Here is a 23,410-nt window from a genome sequence, read left to right on the forward strand (position 1 = left end):
CTCTATTGCCAGCAGCGGTGCAATAGGAGCGCGCCCTGCTGGTGATAAGCACCGCCGATGTTGGCGCAAAAAATATTATAATGAGAGCAATCTGGCCATGGGGTGCCAATAATGTTGACCACAACTGAACATATACATTTTCTATTGTAATCTTCATTTTCTTTCTAGCTAATGACCTAATACCATACTCTACAGAATAATATCACAAGGAGAAAAATATTCAAACCAAATGTTTATTGAACTTTTATAGCCATCCACACAATTGATCAGTTCTGTGTTTGTAGGGCAGGAAAAATAATCCTCAGTTTTCTTTATTTTTGGAGCGGGATATGTCATTAAATTGTTTCTTCATTAATTCGGATTGCAGTAAAAGGTACAAAAGTTTATCTGGCAGGAGGTGCAGAGCATAACTCTGTAGAGAAAATAATAATATAACAAATGATAAAAGGAAAATCAAATTGAAATGTAAACTATAGTTGTTTAATGAAGTATAAGGGAGCAATTAATAATTAAAGGCACTTCCGGCATATTAGGCAAGAAACACCAATGGTGAACTACAGCATCACCAGCGGACCTAGAATACGAAAATACATGAAACTTTGAATTTTACTTAGAAGGATAATGGGTTTTTTTACCTGCAGAGAGTGTGACATACATCCACTAGTTCTTTCCGTGTACCCAACAGTGTTCAATGCTTCATGGGCAAAATCATCAGCAGATTTCACAAAAATGTTTGTTTTCATTTTATAGGTCATTTCAGTTGAGACCAACAATGGCATCACACACTGTGGATGGAAGACTGCATATTAAGGAAAAGCAATATACTTTCTCAGTCATTTTCTATTAGTATTTTTGGTCCGGGGGGTTTCGAAAATAATAAGCCGTCTATCCTGTCTACTTCATGCTTCTGCCGTATCAATGACATAGAATTTGCCATTATTAATGACAGTCCTATTAACTGTTATACTTCTACATAATCAAGTTGGGAAAAGTCACAAGTCCAACAGAAGAAGGGAAAAACAAAGCACTATTTGGTAGTAACCCAGTTTTCTCCACGTAAAGATTCCAATTTTCTTGTGTCTAAATATGGCAGAGTGTAAATGTTAATTTCTGATAGACGCTATCTAAAAAAGCAATATCACTTTTATCACTTTTGAAGAGGCTTCCAAACAAAAGCAACCACATAAAGGCGTTGTAGTAGAACCTCGGATTGTGTCTCTGAGTATAGCCAGCTTAAAGTGAATCTGTCGCCAGATTTTTGCTACCCTATCTAAGTCCTGCATGATGTAGGGGCAGATACCCTGATTCCAGCAATGTATCACTTACTGGGATGCTTAGTATAGTTCTGATAAAGATCACTTTTCTCTGCTGCAGATGTACCAGTTTTCTCCATACTCAGCAGTGTATAACCCCACACCACTGATTGCCAGCTTTCTTTGTATACTGTACATAGGCAGAAAGCTGCCAATCAGTGGTGGGGCGGGGTTTTACAGAGCTCATGAATATGGAGGACTAAAAAGCAGCAGGTTTACCAGTCCTCTTGTGACAATCTTCTGCTGATGAACCACTTATTTAACCAAAATGAGTAAGCAGTAAGTACAGCAAGCAGCCCAGTAAATAATATGTTGCTGGAATCAGGGCCTCTGTCTCTACATTATGCTCAGATTAGGTGGCAAAAACCCGGTGACAGTTTTTCTTTAAGTCTTAAAAGGTTACAGGGAGTTCTGATGCGTTTTCCACAACAATTTACTGGTTGATCAAGGAACCCCAGCAAACAGTATTTTACCATAATAGTCCAACCGAGCAAAAACACACAAAGAAAATGTAGCCAAAACATAGCAATACATTATCAGATCCATTACAGTGTGTCACAGGAGGATGATAGCCATAGGATAGGAGAGCAAAGAGTAAAATATTGCAGAATTACACGAGATCTTCGCTACTTGTCTAGACAATCGTCTCAGATATGGTAGAACACTCTCCAGCCCGTCTGTGCTTTTCGTTAATTTCATCTAATATTGTGGCGTTACTCTTTGCAGAGTTTCCCTGTCCTATCTAACTATGTACATACAGTGATAGTGAACAAGCCATAACTCTAACAGGCTAATTAGGTCCGACACCTCGGACAAAATGATATGAGCACACAAATCTCCAAGGGTGCCCAAACTTTGGCATTGGTCCATTTTCCTTTTTGTAATTTTTAAAATGTAAAAGATGAAAATATAAATATATATATATATATATATATATATATATATATATATAAATATATTAAGGCAGCACTCCAAGTAAATTCAGTTCTTAGAAAAAATGGATTTTATTGAGCCCAAATGGCAACGTTTCGGCTTGAGAGAGGTTCTGTAAACTGAAAAGTTGCCATTTGGGCTCAATAAAGTCCATTTTTTCTAAGAACTGAATTTACTTGGAGTGCTGCCGTAATATATTTTTTCTATTAAGATGCAACTTGGACAGGTTGCTTGGAGGCAAATAAATAAATGGTAAGACTACAAAATACTAGAGACAGTTAAAGACTAAAGTCGTCCTCTAAAGGGAATTTGCAGGCACAGTAAAACTAAGGACCTCAAGGGTTTTTGTACCCAATTGAACTGTAGAACCAATTTTATTAAGAGGTAAACTAATAAAAGTTATGTTTTAATCAATACTGGCAACGGGTCCCTTCAGCCGGAGAATATTCTCTGTTTTCTAAACCTGTTTGACATTTATTTGGCTAAGTGATGGTTCTGTCTTACACTTTTCAAACTTTGTTTCATTTTTATAAATAATTGTGTTTCTATTTGTTTCATGCTTTGTTTTTCCCTTAAATAAAATGTCAGTGGCTGGAGAATGTGGAGATGGTGTGAATTCATGTTACCATGCCCTAGGGCTCTGTACTGTTCTACATGTTATATAACGAGGACTGACATGAAGTGGACAAGCTTCACCAGCTGTTCATTTTATTTAGATTTGCTTGCAGGAAAGCAGATGTTCTGCAGGTTTGTATAAAGCACAATAACAAAATACAGAATGTTAGTACAATGTTAACCAATAACTCATTTATTGGTTAATAGATGTTAATTAATTGATTAATGCTTGTCAAGACTATATGTAGTGATAGTCTACCTAGTACACACGTGTCAAACTCTGGGCCGTGGGCCAAATCTGGCTCTCAGGGTGGTTATATTTGGCAGGGCCGGCGTCAGCACCCGGGCAACTGCCGGGGCCCTGAGCAGGCGGGGGGCCCACTCGCGGTTGGGCACCCCGCCGGGCTATGGGCGGAGGAGAGCGGTGCCAGCGCCCGCCCTTCCCCTCGCTTGCTCAGCGCCCCGGCAGCCGGATACTTATCTCTCCCCATGCCTCCGCAGATCTGCTGTATTCTGCTGTGCGCTCCCTGTGACGTCTCATGTCAGAGGGTGCTGTGACGTCTTTACACCGTGCCCTCCTCTGAGCCGTCACAGGCAGCTCAGAGCGGGAAGACGCCAGTGACGCTGGAGTCCGGACCTGAGCAGCGGCAGCAGGTGAGGAGAAGTGAGGCGAGTATTTGATTTTTTTTCTTTTTTTTTTTTTTTAATGTACGGAGGCATGGGGCATTATATGAGGGTGTGAAATCCTGCATGGTACATTATATGGGTGGGTGACATCCTAGCATGGGGCATTATAAAGAGGAGGGGTGACATCCTGCATGGGGCATTTTAAAGAGAGAGGGTGATATCCTGCATGGGGCATTATATGGGGGGGGGAAGGGACATCCTGCATGGGGCATTATATGGGGGGAAGGGACATCCTGCATGTGGCATTATATAGGGGGGAAAGGGACATCCTGCATGGGGCATTATATGGGGGGAAGTGACATCCTGCATGGGGCATTATATGAGGGGTGATATCCTGCATGGGGTATTATATGGGGGGAGGGACATCCTGCATGGGACATTATATGGGGGGAAGGGACATCCTACATGGGGCATTATATAGGGGGGAAAGGGACATCTTGCATAGGGCATTATATGAAGGGTGACATCCTGCATGGGGCATTATATTGGGGGTGACATCCTGCATGGGGCATTATAAGGGAGGAACAGCCTGCATAGGGCATTATGTGGGGGGAACAGCCTGCATGGAGCATTATATGGGGGCCAGTATCCTGTATGGAGCGTTATAAGGGGACCAGTATCCTGTACGGAGCGTTATATGGGGGCCAGTATCCTGTACGGAGCGTTTTATGGGGGCCAGTATTCTGTTTGGAGCGTTATATGGGGGCCAGTATTCAGTATGGAGCGTTATATGGGGGCCAGTATTCCGTATGGAGCGTTATATGGGGGCCAGTATTCCGTATGGAGCATTTTATGAGGGCCAGTATTCTGTATGGAGCATTTTATGGGGGCCAGTATACTGTGTGGAGCGATTCACCGGTTTCTGAGCTATTGTGGAATTTACAATAGATATCACTCATGTAATGTAAGAAGTGAAATCTTTGCATTGTACTACATATATATTTCTCTGCGGTATCTGTGCATCATGAATCGTGGTATGTGTTAAAGGGGCCCACTGAGACTCTTTCGCCCGGGACCCAAAAAAACCTTGAGCCAGCCCTGATATTTGGCCCCCGACACCAGAACCGCCAACTCTATGTGGGGCCATTATTCTGTATGGAGGACTATGTGGGGCCATTATTCTGTATGGATGACTATATGAGGCCCATTATACTGTATGGAGGACTATGCGGGGCCCATTATTCTGTATGGAGGACTATGTGAGGCCCATTATTCTGTATGGAGGACTATGTGAGCCCATTATTCTGTATGGAGGACTATGTGAGGCACATTATTCTGTATGGAGGACTGTGTGGGGCCCTGACCCTCTGTGTGTTTAAGTTTTAAATCCCTGGATATTGTGGGAGCCTCAAGTACAGCCCTTGACTTTACCAAAGAAATATACATCACATTTGTCAGGTTAGATAATAGCATATACTAACATACCACACCACATTATTATTTTTCTCCATATAGTTTTTTTTCCAAAATAGATGAAATTTTGTCATGTTTTTGGCAAAATACACACAAGGGAACACTAATTAAAAATGCAGCGGTTCCCTGATTTGCAATGATCTCTGGTTACGATATTTTCATGACTTTTAACTTAAATGTGTATTGAACACAGCCAATCACATACAGTAGTGTGAAAAAGTGTTTGCCCCCTTCCTGATTTCTTATTCTTTTGCATGTTTGTCACACTTAAATGTTTCAGATCACAAAACAAATTTAAATATTAGGAAAAAACTGAAACCGTACTACCGCGCTCGCACTCCCTAAACACACCAGAAAGTGTACCTAGCTGGATAGCATCAATATGTGCATATAAAAATGGATGAATATAGGATAAAGTCTGATAAAACTGATAACAGCTCCATTATGGTGGCTGCTACACCTCCAACCGATTAATTATGCCTATAGATAAGTGAGTAGGGCATATGTAAAAAAGTGGTGAATGTTAAAATATCTTGTAAGTGCCCAGATGCTCCACAGACTGGCGTTGCTGCCACCGCGTTAGTCCCGCTGTAGATGTCCGATGCGGGAGTGTCCTCCCGGAAAGGATCCACTCAGTGCGCAGCAGACAGCTTGTAAGAAGACAGCGTCTTTTCAGGACACGTCATTCACACAGAGCCTGTGTCACTACCAGCAGCTGCACACAATTCCAGCAGTGCAGCGCGTGTTTTTATATATTATTTGTTTAAATTTAAATATTAGACAAAGATAGTAAAAGTAAAAAAATGCAGTTTTAAATGAAGATCTTTATTATTAAGGGAAAAAGAAATCCAAACCTACAGGGCCCAGTGTGAAAAAGTGATTGCCCCCCTTAAAACATAAATTAACTGTGGTTTATCACATCTTTGGGAAGCTGAGTTCAATTTCCCTAGCCACACACAGGCCTGATGTTATGCACACGCCCGGGCTGAGCGGCGTGTGCGTGTGATTGTAGTGATTCCACTGGACCATGAACCGGAGAGTGCCTGGAGGGGCGTGACTAAGTATCTGGCCGATCCGACCAAGATGGCACGACGGCATACGACGCCAGTGCACCAGGGAGAAACCGGGCAGAGGGACCAGGTGCTACTCCAGGTCAAACTCCGGACACGGGGGTTGACCCACACAGGGATTACTGGATCAGGCTGGTTAGGCTGGCGCACAGACTGGAGGGTATAGGCAGGCACGACTGGTATGCAGGCAGGCGGGTAAAGGCAAGCGCAGCTAGAGTGCAGACAGGGAGGCACTAGCAGGTAGGAACACAGGCGGGATAGGACCCAGTACACACTGGGACTCAGGAACAATACAGGTAGAGGGGTACAGGCAAGCACAGCTAGAGTGCAGACAGGGAGGCACTAGCAGGTAGGAACACAGGCGGGATAGGACCCAGTACACACTGGGACTCAGGAACAGGCAGGTTAGGCTGGCACAGACTGGTGGATATAAGCAAACACGGCAGGTATGCAGATGGGTGGATACAGGCGAGTATGCAGGCAGGGAGGTACTGGCCGAAAGGACGGGCTGGAGCACAGAAAGGTTAAGACCCAGTACAGACTGGGTCACAGAACCGCAGATGCGGTAGACAACCACAGCAGAGAGGGAACGCCCGAAGCGGTGGGCAAGAACAGAGCAGGACAGGGCTGCAGGAGCAGCGAGCACAAGCAGGGCAGGGCAGGACTGCCGGAGCAGCGGGCAGAAGCAGGGCAGGGCAGGACTGCCGGAGCAGCGGGCAGAAGCAGGGCAGGACAGGACTGCCGGAGCAGCGGGCAGAAGCAGGGCAGGACAGGACTGCCGGAGCAGCGGGCAGAAGCAGGGCAGGACAGGACTGCCGGAGCAGCGGGCAGAAGCAGGGCAGGACAGGACTGCCGGAGCAGCGGGCAGAAGCAGGGCAGGACAGGACTGCCGGAGCAGCGGGCAGAAGCAGGGCAGGACAGGACTGCCGGAGCAGCGGGCAGAAGCAGGGCAGGAAGTGATCGGGCGCCGCCCTTAAGCAGCAGAAACAGACACAAACAGACAGCATGGAGGGAAGCCAGAGAGACATTCTGGACTGGAGATCAAGTGCGCGCTCTTGCACAGTGGGAGATGGACCACCATGCAAGGACGCCGCCAGGTATGTTACAGTACCCCCCCCCTTACGCCCCCTCTTCTTCAGGCCTGCCAGAATCTTCCGTAGGGAATTTGAGGGCCAATTCTTCACTTCGAAGAGATCACTTCCACTGTCCACCGGAAAAACTGGTCTCCTCTGGGTAGCTAGGATGCTACCTCCCATCCAGCCACCCTTAGCAACAGACGAAACGGGTGGAGTACCAGGAACAGCACACAAGGAAGTCTCTCTCCACATATTTTCAGGTGGCACCCCAGAGGGTACAGGAGACAACTGGAAGTCCTCCACCGGGTTGGAGGGGGACAGAGACTTGGGGGTAATCTCTGCTTCGAGGTACATCTTGTCAAGCTCACAGGAAGAAATAGACGGGTTATCAGGTACATAATGAGGAAAAGTCACTGTCTCTTTGTTTTCTGGTGGTACCCCGGAGGATTCAGGAAACAACTGGAGGTCCTCCGCCAGGTCAGAAGAGTGCAGAGGCTCAGAGAAAACATCTGCTTCAGAGTACACTAGGTCGGACTCACTGGACGAAGCAGGCGAGGTATCGGGTACCGAGTATAGGAAAGTCTCTGTCCATTCTCCACCAGGTGGCACCCCGAAGGGTTCTGGAGACAACTGGCGGTCCTCCGCCTGGTCAGAGGGGTGTAGAGACTCACGGGTAACCTCTGCTTCAGAGTACACTAGGTCGGACTCACTGGACGAAGCAAGCGAGGTATCAGATCCAGGATATAGGAAAGTCTCTGTCCATTTACCACCAGGTGGCACCCCGAAGGGTTCTGGAGACAACTGGAGGTCCTCCGCCTGGTCAGAGGAGTGTAGAGACTCGGGAGTAACCACTGCTTCAGAGTACACTAGGTTGGACTCACTGGACGAAGCGAGCGAGGTATCAGGTACAGAGTATAGGAGAGTCTCTGTCCTTTCGCTACCAGGTAGCACCCCGAAGGGTTCAGGAGACAACTGGAGGTCCTCCGCCTGGTCGGAGGGGTGTAGAGACTCGGGAGTAACCTCTGCTTCGGAGTACACTAGGTTGGACTCACTGGACGAAGCGAGCGAGGTATCAGGTACAGAGTATAGGAGAGTCTCTGTCCTTTCGCTACCAGGTAGCACCCCGAAGGGTTCAGGAGACAACTGGAGGTCCTCCGCCTGGTCGGAGGGGTGTAGAGACTCGGGGGTAACTACCACTTTGGGGTACCCATTGTCAGGCTCACAGGACGAAGCGGACAAAGTATCGAGTACCGGGTGTAGAGAATTCTCTCTCCATTTGTCATCGAGTGGTATCCCGGAGGATTCAGGAGGCAACAGGGGGTCCTCCGCCAGGTAGTAGAGGTGCACAGACTCTGAGGTAACCACAGCTTTGGAGCATCCTTGGACATGCACACCGGTTAAAGTGGGTGAAGCATCTGATGCCGGGTGCAGGAAGTTCTCCTGTGTGGAGTCTGGATGGGCAGAAGTCTCTTCGGGCAGGAGAACTGGTGCACTACCCACGCACATTACCCGTTGGGGCTTCTCCGGGATACAGGGAGATGAAGCTTCAGTATGGACTTCAAGGTTGGGGTCAGGAGGTCTCAGGGAGGACAGACCCTGGCGTGACGGCTTGCCTCTACGTCTAGCACGTCTGGACTGCCTCTTGAGGTTGGGAGAAGTATTCCGGAAAGCGTAGTCACCCTGTGAGGATTCTGGGTGGGCAGTAGTCTCATTGGGCTGGAGGACTATTGCGCTACCCACACACATTACCCATTGGGGCTGCTCCGGGATATTGGGAAGTGAAGCTTCAGCAGGAGCCTCCGGGTTAGGATCATCGAAGACCATTAGAAAGGCCACCAGGAAGGCCATTAGGTCCAGGAGGATCGGATCCTGTGTTTCATATAGGGGGTTGATCCATTCCAAGGCATCACCCGCCAGGTAAGACATAATGAATGCCACCTTAACCCGATCGGTGGGAAAACATAGAGGGTAGAACTTGAAGTGTAGCATGCATTGCTCCACAAATGCACGACTTTGTCTAGGATCCCCATAATAACGTAGCGGATCCGCGGGAACGAGAGCAGATAGATCCATCTGGACGGGTGCGTAATTCGTCTGGAACTCAGCTAAAGGAAAAAAAAAATATTTATTTATTTATTTTAATGCATGTATTCGCTGGAAAACTTCTCAGAGAGCGAAGGCCGTGGGGCTCAACGGGAACCATGGCCTGAGCATGCTGTTATGCACACGCCCGGGCTGAGCGGCGTGTGCGTGTGATTGTAGTGATTCCACTGGACCATGAACCGGAGAGTGCCTGGAGGGGCGTGACTAAGTATCTGGCCGATCCGACCAAGATGGCACGACGGCATACGACGCCAGTGCACCAGGGAGAAACCGGGCAGAGGGACCAGGTGCTACTCCAGGTCAAACTCCGGACACGGGGGTTGACCCACACAGGGATTACTGGATCAGGCTGGTTAGGCTGGCGCACAGACTGGAGGGTATAGGCAGGCACGACTGGTATGCAGGCAGGCGGGTAAAGGCAAGCGCAGCTAGAGTGCAGACAGGGAGGCACTAGCAGGTAGGAACACAGGCGGGATAGGACCCAGTACACACTGGGACTCAGGAACAATACAGGTAGAGGGGTACAGGCAAGCACAGCTAGAGTGCAGACAGGGAGGCACTAGCAGGTAGGAACACAGGCGGGATAGGACCCAGTACACACTGGGACTCAGGAACAGGCAGGTTAGGCTGGCACAGACTGGTGGATATAAGCAAACACGGCAGGTATGCAGATGGGTGGATACAGGCGAGTATGCAGGCAGGGAGGTACTGGCCGAAAGGACGGGCTGGAGCACAGAAAGGTTAAGACCCAGTACAGACTGGGTCACAGAACCGCAGATGCGGTAGACAACCACAGCAGAGAGGGAACGCCCGAAGCGGTGGGCAAGAACAGAGCAGGACAGGGCTGCAGGAGCAGCGAGCACAAGCAGGGCAGGGCAGGACTGCCGGAGCAGCGGGCAGAAGCAGGGCAGGGCAGGACTGCCGGAGCAGCGGGCAGAAGCAGGGCAGGACAGGACTGCCGGAGCAGCGGGCAGAAGCAGGGCAGGACAGGACTGCCGGAGCAGCGGGCAGAAGCAGGGCAGGACAGGACTGCCGGAGCAGCGGGCAGAAGCAGGGCAGGACAGGACTGCCGGAGCAGCGGGCAGAAGCAGGGCAGGACAGGACTGCCGGAGCAGCGGGCAGAAGCAGGGCAGGACAGGACTGCCGGAGCAGCGGGCAGAAGCAGGGCAGGAAGTGATCGGGCGCCGCCCTTAAGCAGCAGAAACAGACACAAACAGACAGCATGGAGGGAAGCCAGAGAGACATTCTGGACTGGAGATCAAGTGCGCGCTCTTGCACAGTGGGAGATGGACCACCATGCAAGGACGCCGCCAGGTATGTTACACCTGATAACTGCCACACCTGTTCTCAATCAAGAAATCACTTAAATAGGACCTGCCTGACAAAGGGAAGTAGACCAAAAGATCCTCAAAAGCTAGACATCATGCTGGGATCCAAAGAAATTCAGGAACAAATGAGAAACAAAGTAATTGAGACCTATCAGTTTGTAAAAGGTTACAAAGCCATTTCTAAGGGTCCGTGCCCACAATGCGTTTTTCAAGCGTTTTTGCTGCGGAATTTTTGCAGCAGAAACGCTTGGTAAACGCTTGGTAAGCCTTCTCCCATGGTCCCCTATGTAATTCCGCAATTGCAATGCCCATGCTGCGGAATTTTCCGCAGTGTTTTTGATGTGCAGAAAATTCTGCAGCATGTCCATTATTTGTGCGTTTACGCATGCGGAATTGCCATCTAAAATGCACTAGAAAACACAAGGCAATTCCGCATGTGCAAAACGCATGCGAAAAATGCATGTCAAATTCCGCATGCGTTTTTCCGGGCAAGGACATGCAGAAATGAAGTGGAAATTTTCCGCTTCATTTCTGCATCATGGGCACATAGCCTAAAGCTTTGGGACTACAGTGATCCACAGTGTGAGATATTATCCACGAATGGCGAAAACATGGAACAGTGGTGAACCTTCCCAGGAGTGGCCAGCTGACCAAAATTACCCCAAGAGCGCAGCGACGACCCATCCAAGAGATTACAAATGACCCCACAACAATATCCAAAGAACTGCAGGACTCACTTGCTTCAGTTAAGGTCAGTATTCATGACTCCACCATAAGAAAGAGACTGGGAAAATATGACATGCATGGCAGAGTTCCAAGACAAAAACCAATGCTGAGCAAAAAGAACATAAAGGCTCATCGCAGTTTTGCCAGAAAACATCTTGATGATCGCCAAGACTTTTGGGAGAATGCTCTGTGCACTGCCGAGACAAAAGTTTAACTTTTTGGAAGATGTATGTCCCATTACATCTGGGGTAGAAGTAACACAGCATTTCAGAAAAGGAACATCATACCAACAGTAAAATATGGTGGTGGAAGTGTGATGGTCTGGGGCTGTTTTGCTGCTTCAGGGCCTGAAAGACATGCTGCGGTAAATGGAACCATGAATTCTGCTGTCTACCAAAAAATCCTGTAGGAGAATGTCCGTCCATCTGTTCATGACCTCAAGCTGAAGTGCACTTGGGTTATGCAGCAGGACAATGATCCAAACCACACCAGCAAGTCCACCTCTGAATGACTTAAGAAAAACAAAATTAAGACTTTGGAGTAGCCTAGTCAAAGTCCTAACCTTAACCTGATTGAGATGCTATGCCATGACTTTAAAAAGGTGGTTCATGCTCGGAAACCCTCCATTGTGGCTGAATTACAACAATTTTGCAAAGATGAGTGGGCCAAAATTCCTCCAGAGCATTGTAAAAGACTCATTGCCAGTTATCGCAAATGCTTGATTGCAGATCTTGCTGCTATGGGGTGGCCCAACCAGTTATTAGGTTTAGGGGGAAATCACTTTTTCACACAGGACCCTGTAGGTTTGGATTTGTTTTTCCCTTAATAATAAAGACCTTCATTTAAAAACTGTATTTTGTGTTATCTTTGTTACTTAAATTTGTTTTGTGATCTGAAACATTTAAGTGTGACAAATATGCAAAAGAATAAGAAATCAGGAAGGGGGCAAACACTTTTTCACACCACTGTATATGTTCTAAGTGAAAAACATATTAGTTGGTTCTTCTAGTCTATTCGGTGTGCTGCATATCGGCACTGACGTCACAATTGTAAGCTGAATACAGTACAAAGTATAAAGATATGGCACATTCTTCAGCAGAGCATTGCTCCCCAGTCTCCCAGCTAGCTGCTTGCTTTTAAGCGGTGCGCTCCTCTTTGACTGACAGTGTGGACAAATGTTATAGTTGCGCAACTGGCAGGAACTGTGCGCTCTTCACCGCTGCAAGCAGAAGCAATATTGGAAGAGGGCTGTGGTACTAAAGCTGGCCGGATCCATAACTCTGGACAGCTTGATTGTAGTGATTACAATCTCTATTGGAAAGAACTTGTAAGCACTGTGCTCCTTGCCTAGGAGTCCAGACACCTCTGGTAGACTGCAGTAGTGGTCAATAACCTAGAGACTGAGCAATATTAATATACCCTGTTAGTTATGTTTCAGAACCATATTTTATACTATAAAAGATTGTGAATTAGGATTCCAACCTGTACTGTTATTCCTTTAGACTTGTATTCTGTATGAAGACCACGAGAAAAGAAATCCACAAACACCTAACAGAGAATAGATATAAATCACATATTCAAACAATTAAACAATGAGAAAACTAAATAAAAAAGGCAAATTGGACATAATTTCACACAAAACCCCAAAATGGGCAGGACAAAATTGTTGTCACCTTTCTAAAATTGAGGGTAAACAACTTTGTTTCAAGCATGTGATGCTCATTCAAACTCACCTGTAGCAAGTAACAAGTGTGGGCAATATAAAAACCTTAAGGCTGGAGTCACACTAGTGTACAAAAAATCGGTCCAATGTTGATCCAGAAAAGTAGGACGAGTGTCATGCGATTACAATGCGATTTTTCTCAACTAGCATCTGTATGACATCCGTATGACATGCCTATGCAATCTGTATGCAATGCGTTTTTAACATCATCTTTTAGATATTGTAATTCTCTATGTAATTTAAAGCTAGTTTTCAAACTAATAAAGCAATCTTATATACAGACATAGATATATAGATAAATATAATAGATAGATAGAAAGACGTCCATGAGATACATAATTCGTTCCGTGTGTGTAGTTTACTGTGCATGTATTTAGCTAATAAATAAATGAAAAAAATGGCATGGGGTCCCCCCTATTTTTAATGACCAGCTAAGGGAAAGCAGACAGCTGTGAGCTGGTCTTATTATGCTGGCAAAGGCCCAATAACCATGGAGCTTCCCAGCCTATCAACATCAGCTCACAGCTGTCTGCTTAGCCTTTATTGGTTATTAAAAAGAGGGGACCCTAAAAAAAATGATGTGGGGCAAAAGCAAAAGCTAAGCAGACAGCTACGGGCTGATATTAATAGGCTGGGAAGGTCCATGGATATTGGCCTCTTCCCAGCCTAATAAGACCAGCCCTCAGCCACCCCAGAAATGGCACATCCATTACATGCGCCAATTTTAGCACTTAGCCTCGGCTCGTCCCGATTGCCCTGGTGCGTTGGCAATCGAGGTAATGGGTTTGTGGGGTTGATGTCAGCGATAGCTGCTGACATCAAACCCTGGGGTTAGTAATTTAGAGGTGTCAGTCACAAGTGGTGACGTCTATAAGGTTACCACAGTTCACACAGAAGGCAGCATGAGAATGATGAGCCGTGACATTACCGCTCATCATTCCAGCTCTCGCGCTACCCAATGTGAGACCCGGAAGCTGTGAACTGAGGTAACCTTACTGACGTCACCGTTCGTCACAGCAGCTGGGTTCTCGTGGAGCACAGCATGAGAACTGGCATTGGCTGCTGCTCCAGTCTATGGAGTGTAAACCAGCAAAATAGTGGAAGTATTAGGTCCACTTAGAAGACTCTCTCACAAATCGATGGCATATACAGCAAATAGTGAGAAGAAAACATAACTTTTAATAGACTAATTAAACAAGTAGCTGCCTGAAAAAAGAGAATGGCTCCAACCTCAGTGCCGTTGGTTGAGGTAAATAAGGCGACCTAATTCTCTAATAAAACAATTAATCAGATACACCAAATTAGGCGTTCTGAAAATAGGGTAATAACCAAATATATTTAGTGCAACGGACACCTTTAATGATTCACAATTCGGCACTATCAAGGCATATACGTGTAGCCCAGTTTAATAAATATCCAATTCTGTATAGGTATAGTGACTGGACTATCCCTAGTTATCAGTAAATATAGCAAACAACATAAATGGTTTAGTCAAGTAATATATTTCTGGCAAAACCAAAATGAGTCCCTACAATGGTCAGAGGCAAAAGGAACACTATAATCAACTAAGGGCTATAATGTTTGCAAAAACAGACAGATATAAGGAAAATTATATAGAAATGGGTGAACAGACAACCGACACATCACACAAGATACTACAACTTATTGAAAGATATGGAGTGGTCTCACCCATTAGTAGTCAGCAGTCAGGTCCAGGAGGTACATCATAAACGATGGTAACATCCAGGGAGGCAGGGACAGTAGTCCAGCCCTATAGATTAGGGATAGTCTATACTCAAACCCCAAACTCCTGCCCTAACAAGGGCAGTCCACATCTGGCCGTATTGTGGAGGCCCAAACAGGAAGAACTTAGGAGTTGCCCTCTTTACTCTGCACTAGTATGAAGAACTCAGCATGTGCCTTAGGTCCCCTGATGATTCTTATTTGATGAAATGCGTAGGGACGCACGCAGGGGTAGTGCAAGGCAGGGTGATGGAAGTTCAAAGATGTTTTGGGGTTGTTTTGCTGCCTCTGGCACTGGGTGCCTTGACTGTGTGCAAGGCATCATGAAATTTTAAGATTACCAAAGGCTTTTGGGTCGCAATGTAGTTCCCAGTGTCAGAAAGCTGAATTTGAGTACTAGGTCATGGGTCCTGTCCAGCAGGACAATGACCCCAAACATACTTCAAGAAGCACCCAGAAATGGATGGAAACAAAGTGCTGGAGAGTTCTGAAGTGGCCAGCAATGGGTCCGGATCTAGATCCTATTGAACACCTGTGGAGAGATCTCAACATTGATGTTGGGAGAAAGCACCCCTCAAATATGAGAGACCTGGAGCAGTTTGCAAAAGAAGAGTGGTCCAAAATTCCAGTTGAGAGGTGTAATAAGCTTGTTGATGGTTATAGGAAGCGATTGATTGCAGTTATCTATTCCAAAGGGTGTGCAACCAAATATTAAGTTGAGGGTGCCAACAATTTTGTCTGAAACTATGTCCAATTTGCCCTTTTCCGCTATTTTTTTGTGTTGTTCCAATACAAACAAAGGAAATAAATGTGTGTATAACAAAACATGTGTAATTGCAATAATTTTCTGAGAGAAATACTTCATTTTCTGGAACAATTTTAAGGCTGCCAACACTTTCAACCATGACTGTATCATGTATAAACCAGGATATATGATGTTTACCCAATTCCCAAGAAAGTGTGTGACGTTTCCATAGTATGAAAGGGTAATTGGATACAAAAAAGGAGCCTAAGATGTTAATTAGCTTAACCCTAATATAATCCAATTAATTAGGTGACCATAGAAAGTTGAAGTTAAGATGTATTTGGTTTACCAGTGACAACAGAGGAAACAAATTCATGGCTGGGGATTTAGAGCCCCAAATCATCTTTTGCAGTTTTTTTAAAGTCACTTTTCTTTTTTTACTTTTTAGTATTCATTTATGTTTTTTGCATTTAATTCTTCAGAATGGTGCACATGATTCATGAATTTTGCTCAAAATAAAAATACTCTTTATTTTTGTATTTTCTTGTGCCTTTTTAGAGAATAAGTGGCATGTTCCTCTAAGATGTCTCCAATTTTACTAAAAAAAAATCAGACATCCTTTAAATCACTCCATGGCAGATTGGAGTAAATTTGTGCAATAATTTAGCAACTTTTTTAAAAAGTCTTCAGGGCTTGGGCCATGTCAGTACTCCTTCACCGCTAGACGGGAGCCCTGCAAATCTCCTCAGCTCTTGACATTTCCAACTTTGATTAGCAGGATTGGTGTCGAATGTGCATCACTCCTTAATGATGACATTGTGCCAGCCGTAGCAAATCAATAGAGGAGCCTGGAATGCTGTGAGGCAAGGCGATTCGCAGGCCTCTAGTCCATTGGTCACAGATTATTGTCCTGCCCGATGAATCGGAGTCCTGCAAATAGATCCTCCCATCTGTAGTCATGTAAAAAAAAAACACGTGCCTACTTTGGCAAACATAAAAAAACCAAAACTCATATAAAAGACAGTTCTAATAGAAACACAAATTAAAAGAAAAAATTGGCATAAATGAAAAAACAGGCTAGAAACATGAAAAACTAGACAAAAAGGCATAAAAATAATAAAGGATTGGACCCTTAGAGAGGTTGAGTCATAAGATGTCAACCCATTTCATATTACTGCATAGTTATACATGTTAGTCCTGTGGCTTCTTAGTTTCTGCACTAATAGATTGAAATTAACAGGCTTCATTCATTCATACCTTTGAAGAACTGTACAGCAGTGCCATTGGATAAGGGCGGTTTCCAACTTCTGAGGAAATATTAATAATTATTCCTTTCTGCCTGAGGAATAATAGTGGAATATTGCATTAAAATATTGCTCATTCGTTTTTTCAAGTCAAAAGGAGTATGTATCGCCTCTCATTTACACATTGAATGCTGAGAAACACTTCTGCACAATGGGCAGCCATTGGTTACCTGTCCAGCATTGTGCTCTTGTCTGATTAATAAGTTCCACCAAGTCAGCAGCAGTGGATTACATGGCTCAAACAAAAATGGGGGGTCCTGCACCACCTAAAAACACCATTACTTAAAATTACCTTTGTACCATTTGGGGGAGAACGATCCGTGTCATCTGAAAGAAACAAAAACGTGTCTTTTTTAAACTGCATTGCCACTGCTCAGATATTTAAGCATTCGGAAATCAACCTTGGGCCTCATACATGCTCAAAGAAAAAGTAAAATTAACCAGATCTCAGCTTTCATCTGGGATGTGGTGGAACGGCCTGTACAAGTATAAGTATATGGAGCACATAGATGAAGATAGCTAGTGCTGCAAGAAATTGACACGCTACTGAGTATTTCAAAAGACAACAATATTTTATTAAAGACATTTAGGCGAGAGATCATCACAAAATCTATTATTGAGGGAATAAAGCTTATACCGTAAATGACACTAAGGGCTCGCTCACATGAGCGAAAACATGCCTGAGTGCTATCCGATGTTTTATTGGAACGCACTTGGACCAATGTTATACTATGGGGCAGTGCAGATCTGCTATTTCTTTCTCATGTCGATTTGGCATGAAAAAAAATCGCAACATGCTGCGAGTGGCTCCAGCTTTCGGATCACATGCACCCATGCAAGTCTATGGGTGCACGTGAAACATCGGACTGCACTCAAATGTAATCCTATTCCAGTCTGATATCCGCATACTCAGACAATGGAGAAATTAATTTCTCCATCTTCTCCACACCTGTGTTGCGATTTTCGCATGTGAGAGAATCAGATCACACTAAGATGACATTCGGCTCAAACTTTAACAGAGTTTGATCCGAGTGACATTGACATAATTAAGCCAGTTCTCTCACATGTGAGACCCCAGCCTAATATTGACTCTCACCAAAAATGCATAAGTGCATAAATCCCAGGGCCGTCCAGTTGATTGTATGTAATATCTTATGTGAACCAGTTTGTAGGTTCTTTGTAGGTATTTCAGAGTTTCTACCGATATATTGAAACAGCTTTATTATATTGGGGTGTGGAGTTGTACATATACTGCATACTGACTGTTGGAACCGAACATGGACAATATCTATAATATGTGTAATTTGAATGACTGAACTCACAATTTGATCCACAAACGCTGTATGGCACTACAGGTCATCAAAGGACTACATCAAACAGATCGACCATGTGCTGTGGGGGCACTGGGGGGTCATAAAACCTATGAGGTATGAAGGCAATTGTGTGTCCTGTGGTTTGGTGCCTTTTGTTCTAGTGATAAAGAAAAGGCTGCATCTACATGAGTATTGGCCCTCCAGCCTCTTGGATGATACAGGTACACACTAGTGATGAGCGAGCATGCTCCCTACTGCTCGGTGCTCGCCCGAGCATCTCACTGCGCCAATCAACATGCAGGTATTGCCTGCCATGCACTGTAATGCCGTAGCCATGTTGTTTGTGGCATTACAGTGATTGGCTGGCCGCACAGCGTCATCAGGTGTATATCAGACCTGGCGCCGCCATGCTCGTCACAGTCACACGGGATCAGACAGTGTAGGGAGAGCTGCTGCTACGTCAGGGAGAGATTTGCTTGTGTATTAGGTAGTGTAGGGAGAAAAACCGTACATTACACATATCCATCTTAAAAACAGTCCTTTTGAGGACTAACTAATCCATGTGCAGAGATATCAGGCAGTGTATATAGGCAGGCAGTGTATATAGCAGACTGCAGTTAATATAGCACAAGGCTCCATTCCAATTCTGCCTTCTGCTGCTGTTAGATATTTCTATACAAAGGCCCAGGTCTCAGGGGCCAGGAATACTTTTTTGGATCTTAAAAAGCAATCCAGAGAACACCGTTTTTCTGCGCCATTTGCTTCTTGGCTCTGCAGAATACAGCCAGGTCCTTTCCATATTACAGCGCTAGAAATCCAGCTATTTTAAAATTATGTTTTCTCAGTCAATTGGATCACATATACGTTGTCAGAAAATCATGTCATTTCTGGCCTCCATTAAAAATTTCCTTCAGTGTGTCAGTGAAGCAATTCACAGCAATTTGCTGTTCAAACTACTTACCTACAGGCCAGGTATTTAAAACTCTGTTTTCTCCATCACACGGATCACATATAAGTTCGCTCCAAACTCAGTCATTTGTAGTGAGCGTGGAAGATACTGTCCTCCATTTAAAATGGGCAAGTCACGAGGCAAGGGACGGGAAACTGGACGTGATGGTGATGGTGCATGCAGAGGCCGAGGACAAGGCCGTGAGCAAGCCGAAATTGTGTCACAACAAACACCCACATCTTCTCGCCTGACTTTCCTGTCCCAATTTCTAGGGGACCGCAGCACACCACTATTGAACCCAGAGCAGTGTCAAAAGATTGTTGGTTGAATAGCGGATAATGCTTCCAGTCACTTAGCCACCACCACCCTGTCTTCCACACAGTCAAGTCTCAGTAGCCATGAGTCTGGACCGCATATTCCTCACCCTGATCCTCCTTCCTCCCACCATGCCGAGTGCTCGGAGACAAATGATCCCACACTTGGACACTCTGAAGAGCTGTTCACTTTTCCATTTATAGATTCGGGCCTCTCGCCCGGTCCACTTGAAGCGGGGCAAGAGGAGATCGCGTATAGCGATGCTCAAATATTTGAGCAGCCACGGTCACACGAAGGCGATAGTGGGAAAGTGTCACAAGAGGTGGACAATGATGAGACGCAATTGCCAGAAAGTCAGGAGGAGGACCAGGGTGCGTAAGTTGAAGATGAGGTAGTGGATGATATAGTAACTGACCCAACATGGCAGGAGGACATGCAGAGGGAGGACAGCAGCACACAGGGGAGGAAGGCAGAGCACCCCAACAGACAGGAAGAAGCAGTGTGGTGGCCGCAGACAGAAGGCAGGCAACCGTTTCCCGTAACACCAACATGAAGGAAGTTGCCAGTACAATTGTTAGGTCTTCCCGAGTCTGGTTGTTTTTTAAAGACTCTGCCGATAACCCCAAAAAGGCCATTTGCACCACCTGCCAGGCCAGCATCAGCAGGGGATCAGGCACATGGTAGCAAAGCACCCGACTTTGTGGGCCAAACCCCAGGGTCCAGGAACAGTGTCTGCAGGTGGCACCATTGCTTCTTCCGCTGTTGTGCATGCAAGCCAATCCCCTGTCCATGGTGCATGCGAAGATTCCTCCAGCCCTGCACCTGTCGTTGCGCACTCTCAAGTAGCAGCATCAGGAAGCACGTCCATGTCCTTCTCCCAGTGCAGCGTTCAGTTGTCCATATCCCTGTCCTTGGAACGCAAGCACAAATATGCAGCCAACGCCCCACAGGCCACACTACTAAATTCTCAAGTTTCACGACTGCTTGCGCTCGAAATGTTGCCTTTTATGCTCGTGGAGACGGAAGCATTCCACAATCTGATGGCGGCGGCCGTCCCTCGGTATTCGGTCCCCGGCCACCACTATTTCTCCCGGTGTGCCGTCCCCGCATTACACAAGCACGTGTCCCAAAACATTAGTTGTGCCCTCAACAACGCAGTTACCGGGAAAGTCCACCTAACCACGGACACGTGGACAAGTGCTTGTGGGCAGGGACGGTACATCTCACTGACGGCACACTGGGTTAACATAGTGGAAGCTGGGACCCAGTCGGACCTTGGGAAGGAACATGTCCTCCCGACGCCAAGGATTGCGGGCCCTAGGTCAATCAGGGTTGCCCCCGCGGTTTACAGCTCCTGCACCTCATCCTCCTCAGCCTCCCCCTCCTCTTCAGCCTCCATCTCCGAAATGACCACATTAGTCACAAGCTGGAAGCACTGCAGCACTGCCTCAGCCAAGCGGCAACAGGCTGTGCTGAAGCTAATATGCTTAGGTGACAAACCGCACAATGCTGAAGAGTTGTGGACAGCTCTGAAAGAGCAGGCAGATCTGTGGCTCACACCGCTGAACCTACAGCCAGGCATGGTCGTGTGTAACAAAGGCCGGAACCTGGTGGCGGCTCTGAGGCGAGGCAAGCTCACACACGTACCATGACTGGCCCATGTGCTTAACCTCGTGGTTCAGCGGTTTCTCAAATCCTACCTGGAGCTGTCGGATCTGCTTGTTAAAGTACGCCGCCTGTGTGCCCATTTTAGAAGGTCAGCTACAGCTTCCACCGCCCTTGCCGTGTTTCAGCAGCGTTTAAAGCTCCCGGCTAACAGACTGTTGTGTGATGTCCCCACGTGTTGGAACTCTACACTGCAGATGTTCGGAAGGAATTGTGAGCAGAAGAGGGCAGTCGTTGAGTACCAGCATCAACAAGGCCATTGGTATTCAGTTCAGACTCCACACATAAGACCTCAGGAGTGGACATGGATGTCAGACATATGTACCATCCTCCAAAACTTTGAGGACTCCACCAAGATGGTGAGCGGCAATGATGCCATAATTAGCGTCACCATCCCGCTTCTCTGTCTTCTGAAATGCTCTCTGCTCACAATCAAAGAGGATGCATTGCAGGCGGAGCACGATGAGGGTGATTACACACAGCCAAGCCTCATCTCATCTCAACGTGGATTGGGTGACAATGAGGAAGAGGAGGAAGAGGAAGGACAGGAGCTAGTTTCATGCACTATAGACGGTACTACCTGCACAGCTGTCATACCATCTGTTCAGCGTGGATGGCCAGACGACACAGAGGAGGAGGAGAGCATGGTCAGTCATCCTCTTGGTGAGGACACGGAAGTCTTGCCTGTTAGTAGTCTGGCACGCATGGCTGAGTTTATGTTACGCTGCCTTTCCCATGACCCTCGCGTTCTCAAAATTTTGGGTGACAGTCATTACTGGTTGGTGACACTTCTAGACCCATTCTACAAGGAGAATTTTATATCTCTTATTCCTGAGGCGGACAGGTCTACAAAAATGGGGCTGTACCAGAAGACCCTTGTTGCGAAACTATTAAAAAAATTCCCATCTGAAAACGCTGGCGGCAGAGGGCACACTTTGTTGGACAACCAAGGAGTACAGGCGAGAGAGACACAACTTCAATCCAGCAGAGGCAGGGGAACGCTGTCAAAGTCCTTGGAGAATTTTCTCAGATCCTCCCATCGCACAGACCCTGAGATGCGGGGTACTCTCACAAGGAGTGCAAAGTTTGGGAAGATGCTGAGGGAGTAAGTTGCCGACCGTACCAACGTCCTCCGTGATTCCGCTGTGCCTTATAATTAATGGGTATCCAAGCTGGATACGTGGAATGAACTGGCTCTCTATGCCTTGGAGGTCCTGGCCTGCCCTGCCGCCAGCGTTTTATCAGAGCAGGTTTTTAGTGCCGCTGGTGGAATTATAACTGATAAGTGCATCCGCCTGTCAACTGAAAATGCTGACAGGCTGACTCTTATAAAAATGAACAAGGGCTGGATTGGGCCAGACTTCTCAACACCACCGAATGATAGCAGCGTAACATAAACTCAAATACAGTGTCTTTTCTTGGGAGGTGTATTCCAATGCACCTTTTCACACCCACACATGGGTATACGCTTCCTGATTTTGGCTATTTGCTCTTGTCCTCCTCCTTCTCCTCATCCTCCACCACCATATCACCAGGGTGACCGTGGTCCATGATGCAACACCCACATAATTTTTTGAAAGGGTGTTTATGGTGCCCGTAAAAAAATTTTTTATACAGTATGTTCATGTATACCCCCCAGGGGTAAATATTTGTCAGCCCATACACTTAATAAATGGACATTACAAGTATAGGAGACCTGCTCCTTTCTAATGGGAACATTTTTTTATGAGGCCCTCCTCCACGTCTCTTCCAAGGGGCATTGAAGTGCCTCCAAATTTTTGGCAGCCCTTGCATTCACTGCATAGGCCAACACTATGGGAGACTCTCTCCTTTCTAATGGGAATTTGTCATTACTGTGGCCCTGCTCTATGTCTCTTTAAATTGTTTGTGGTGTTTTTCCTAAATTTGGTCAGCCGTTGGACTCACTGCATACCTATAACTGTATAGCAGACCCTCTCCTTTTTAATAGGAACATGTCGTACCTTGTTACTGTGACCCTGCTCTGTGTGTCTGTAAATTCTTAGTGGGGTTTTTCCTAAAATTGTTCAGCCGTTGGACTAACTGCATACCCTATAACTGTATAGCAGACTCTCTCCTTTCTAAATGGAATTTGTCGTTACTGTGGCCCTGCTCTATGTGTCTTTAATTTCTTAGTGGGGTTTTTCCTAAATTTGGTCAGCTGTTGGACTCACTGCATACCCTATAACTGTATAGCAGACCTTCTCCTTTCTAATGGGAACATGTCGTACCTTGTTACTGTGACCCTGCTCTATGTGTCTTTAAATTCTTAGTGGGGTTTTTCCTAAAATTGGTCAGCCGCTGGACTCACTGCATACCCTATAACTTTATAGTAGACCCTCTCCTTTCTAATGGGAACATGTCGTACTAG

The 23,410-nt window shown here is 46.1% G+C and overlaps 1 protein-coding gene across 2 annotated transcripts in view; it reads right to left on the reverse strand.

Moving 5' to 3' along the window:
• Positions 1-215: 215 nt before the first annotated feature.
• Positions 216-23,410, reverse strand: part of LOC141165128 (17-beta-hydroxysteroid dehydrogenase type 3-like) — a 145,749-nt gene continuing 122,554 nt past the window's right edge. Inside the window, exons 7-11 of one of the 2 annotated variants that reach the window (XM_073650767.1) lie at positions 17,072-17,106; positions 16,733-16,814; positions 12,747-12,812; positions 636-785; positions 216-412 (exon numbers count right to left, since the gene is read on the reverse strand). In XM_073650767.1, the coding sequence (XP_073506868.1) occupies positions 302-412; positions 636-785; positions 12,747-12,812; positions 16,733-16,814; positions 17,072-17,106 (444 nt within the window). In that variant the 3' untranslated portion in view covers positions 216-301. The remainder of the gene's footprint in view (positions 413-635; positions 786-12,746; positions 12,813-16,732; positions 16,815-17,071; positions 17,107-23,410) is intronic. The other variant, XM_073650768.1, reaches the window with a different exon arrangement.

This window comes from Phyllobates terribilis, unplaced genomic scaffold, assembly GCF_046119375.1.
Source record: "Phyllobates terribilis strain yellow unplaced genomic scaffold, ASM4611937v1 Scaffold_11__3_contigs__length_659146591, whole genome shotgun sequence".
Lineage (NCBI taxonomy): Eukaryota > Metazoa > Chordata > Amphibia > Anura > Dendrobatidae > Phyllobates > Phyllobates terribilis.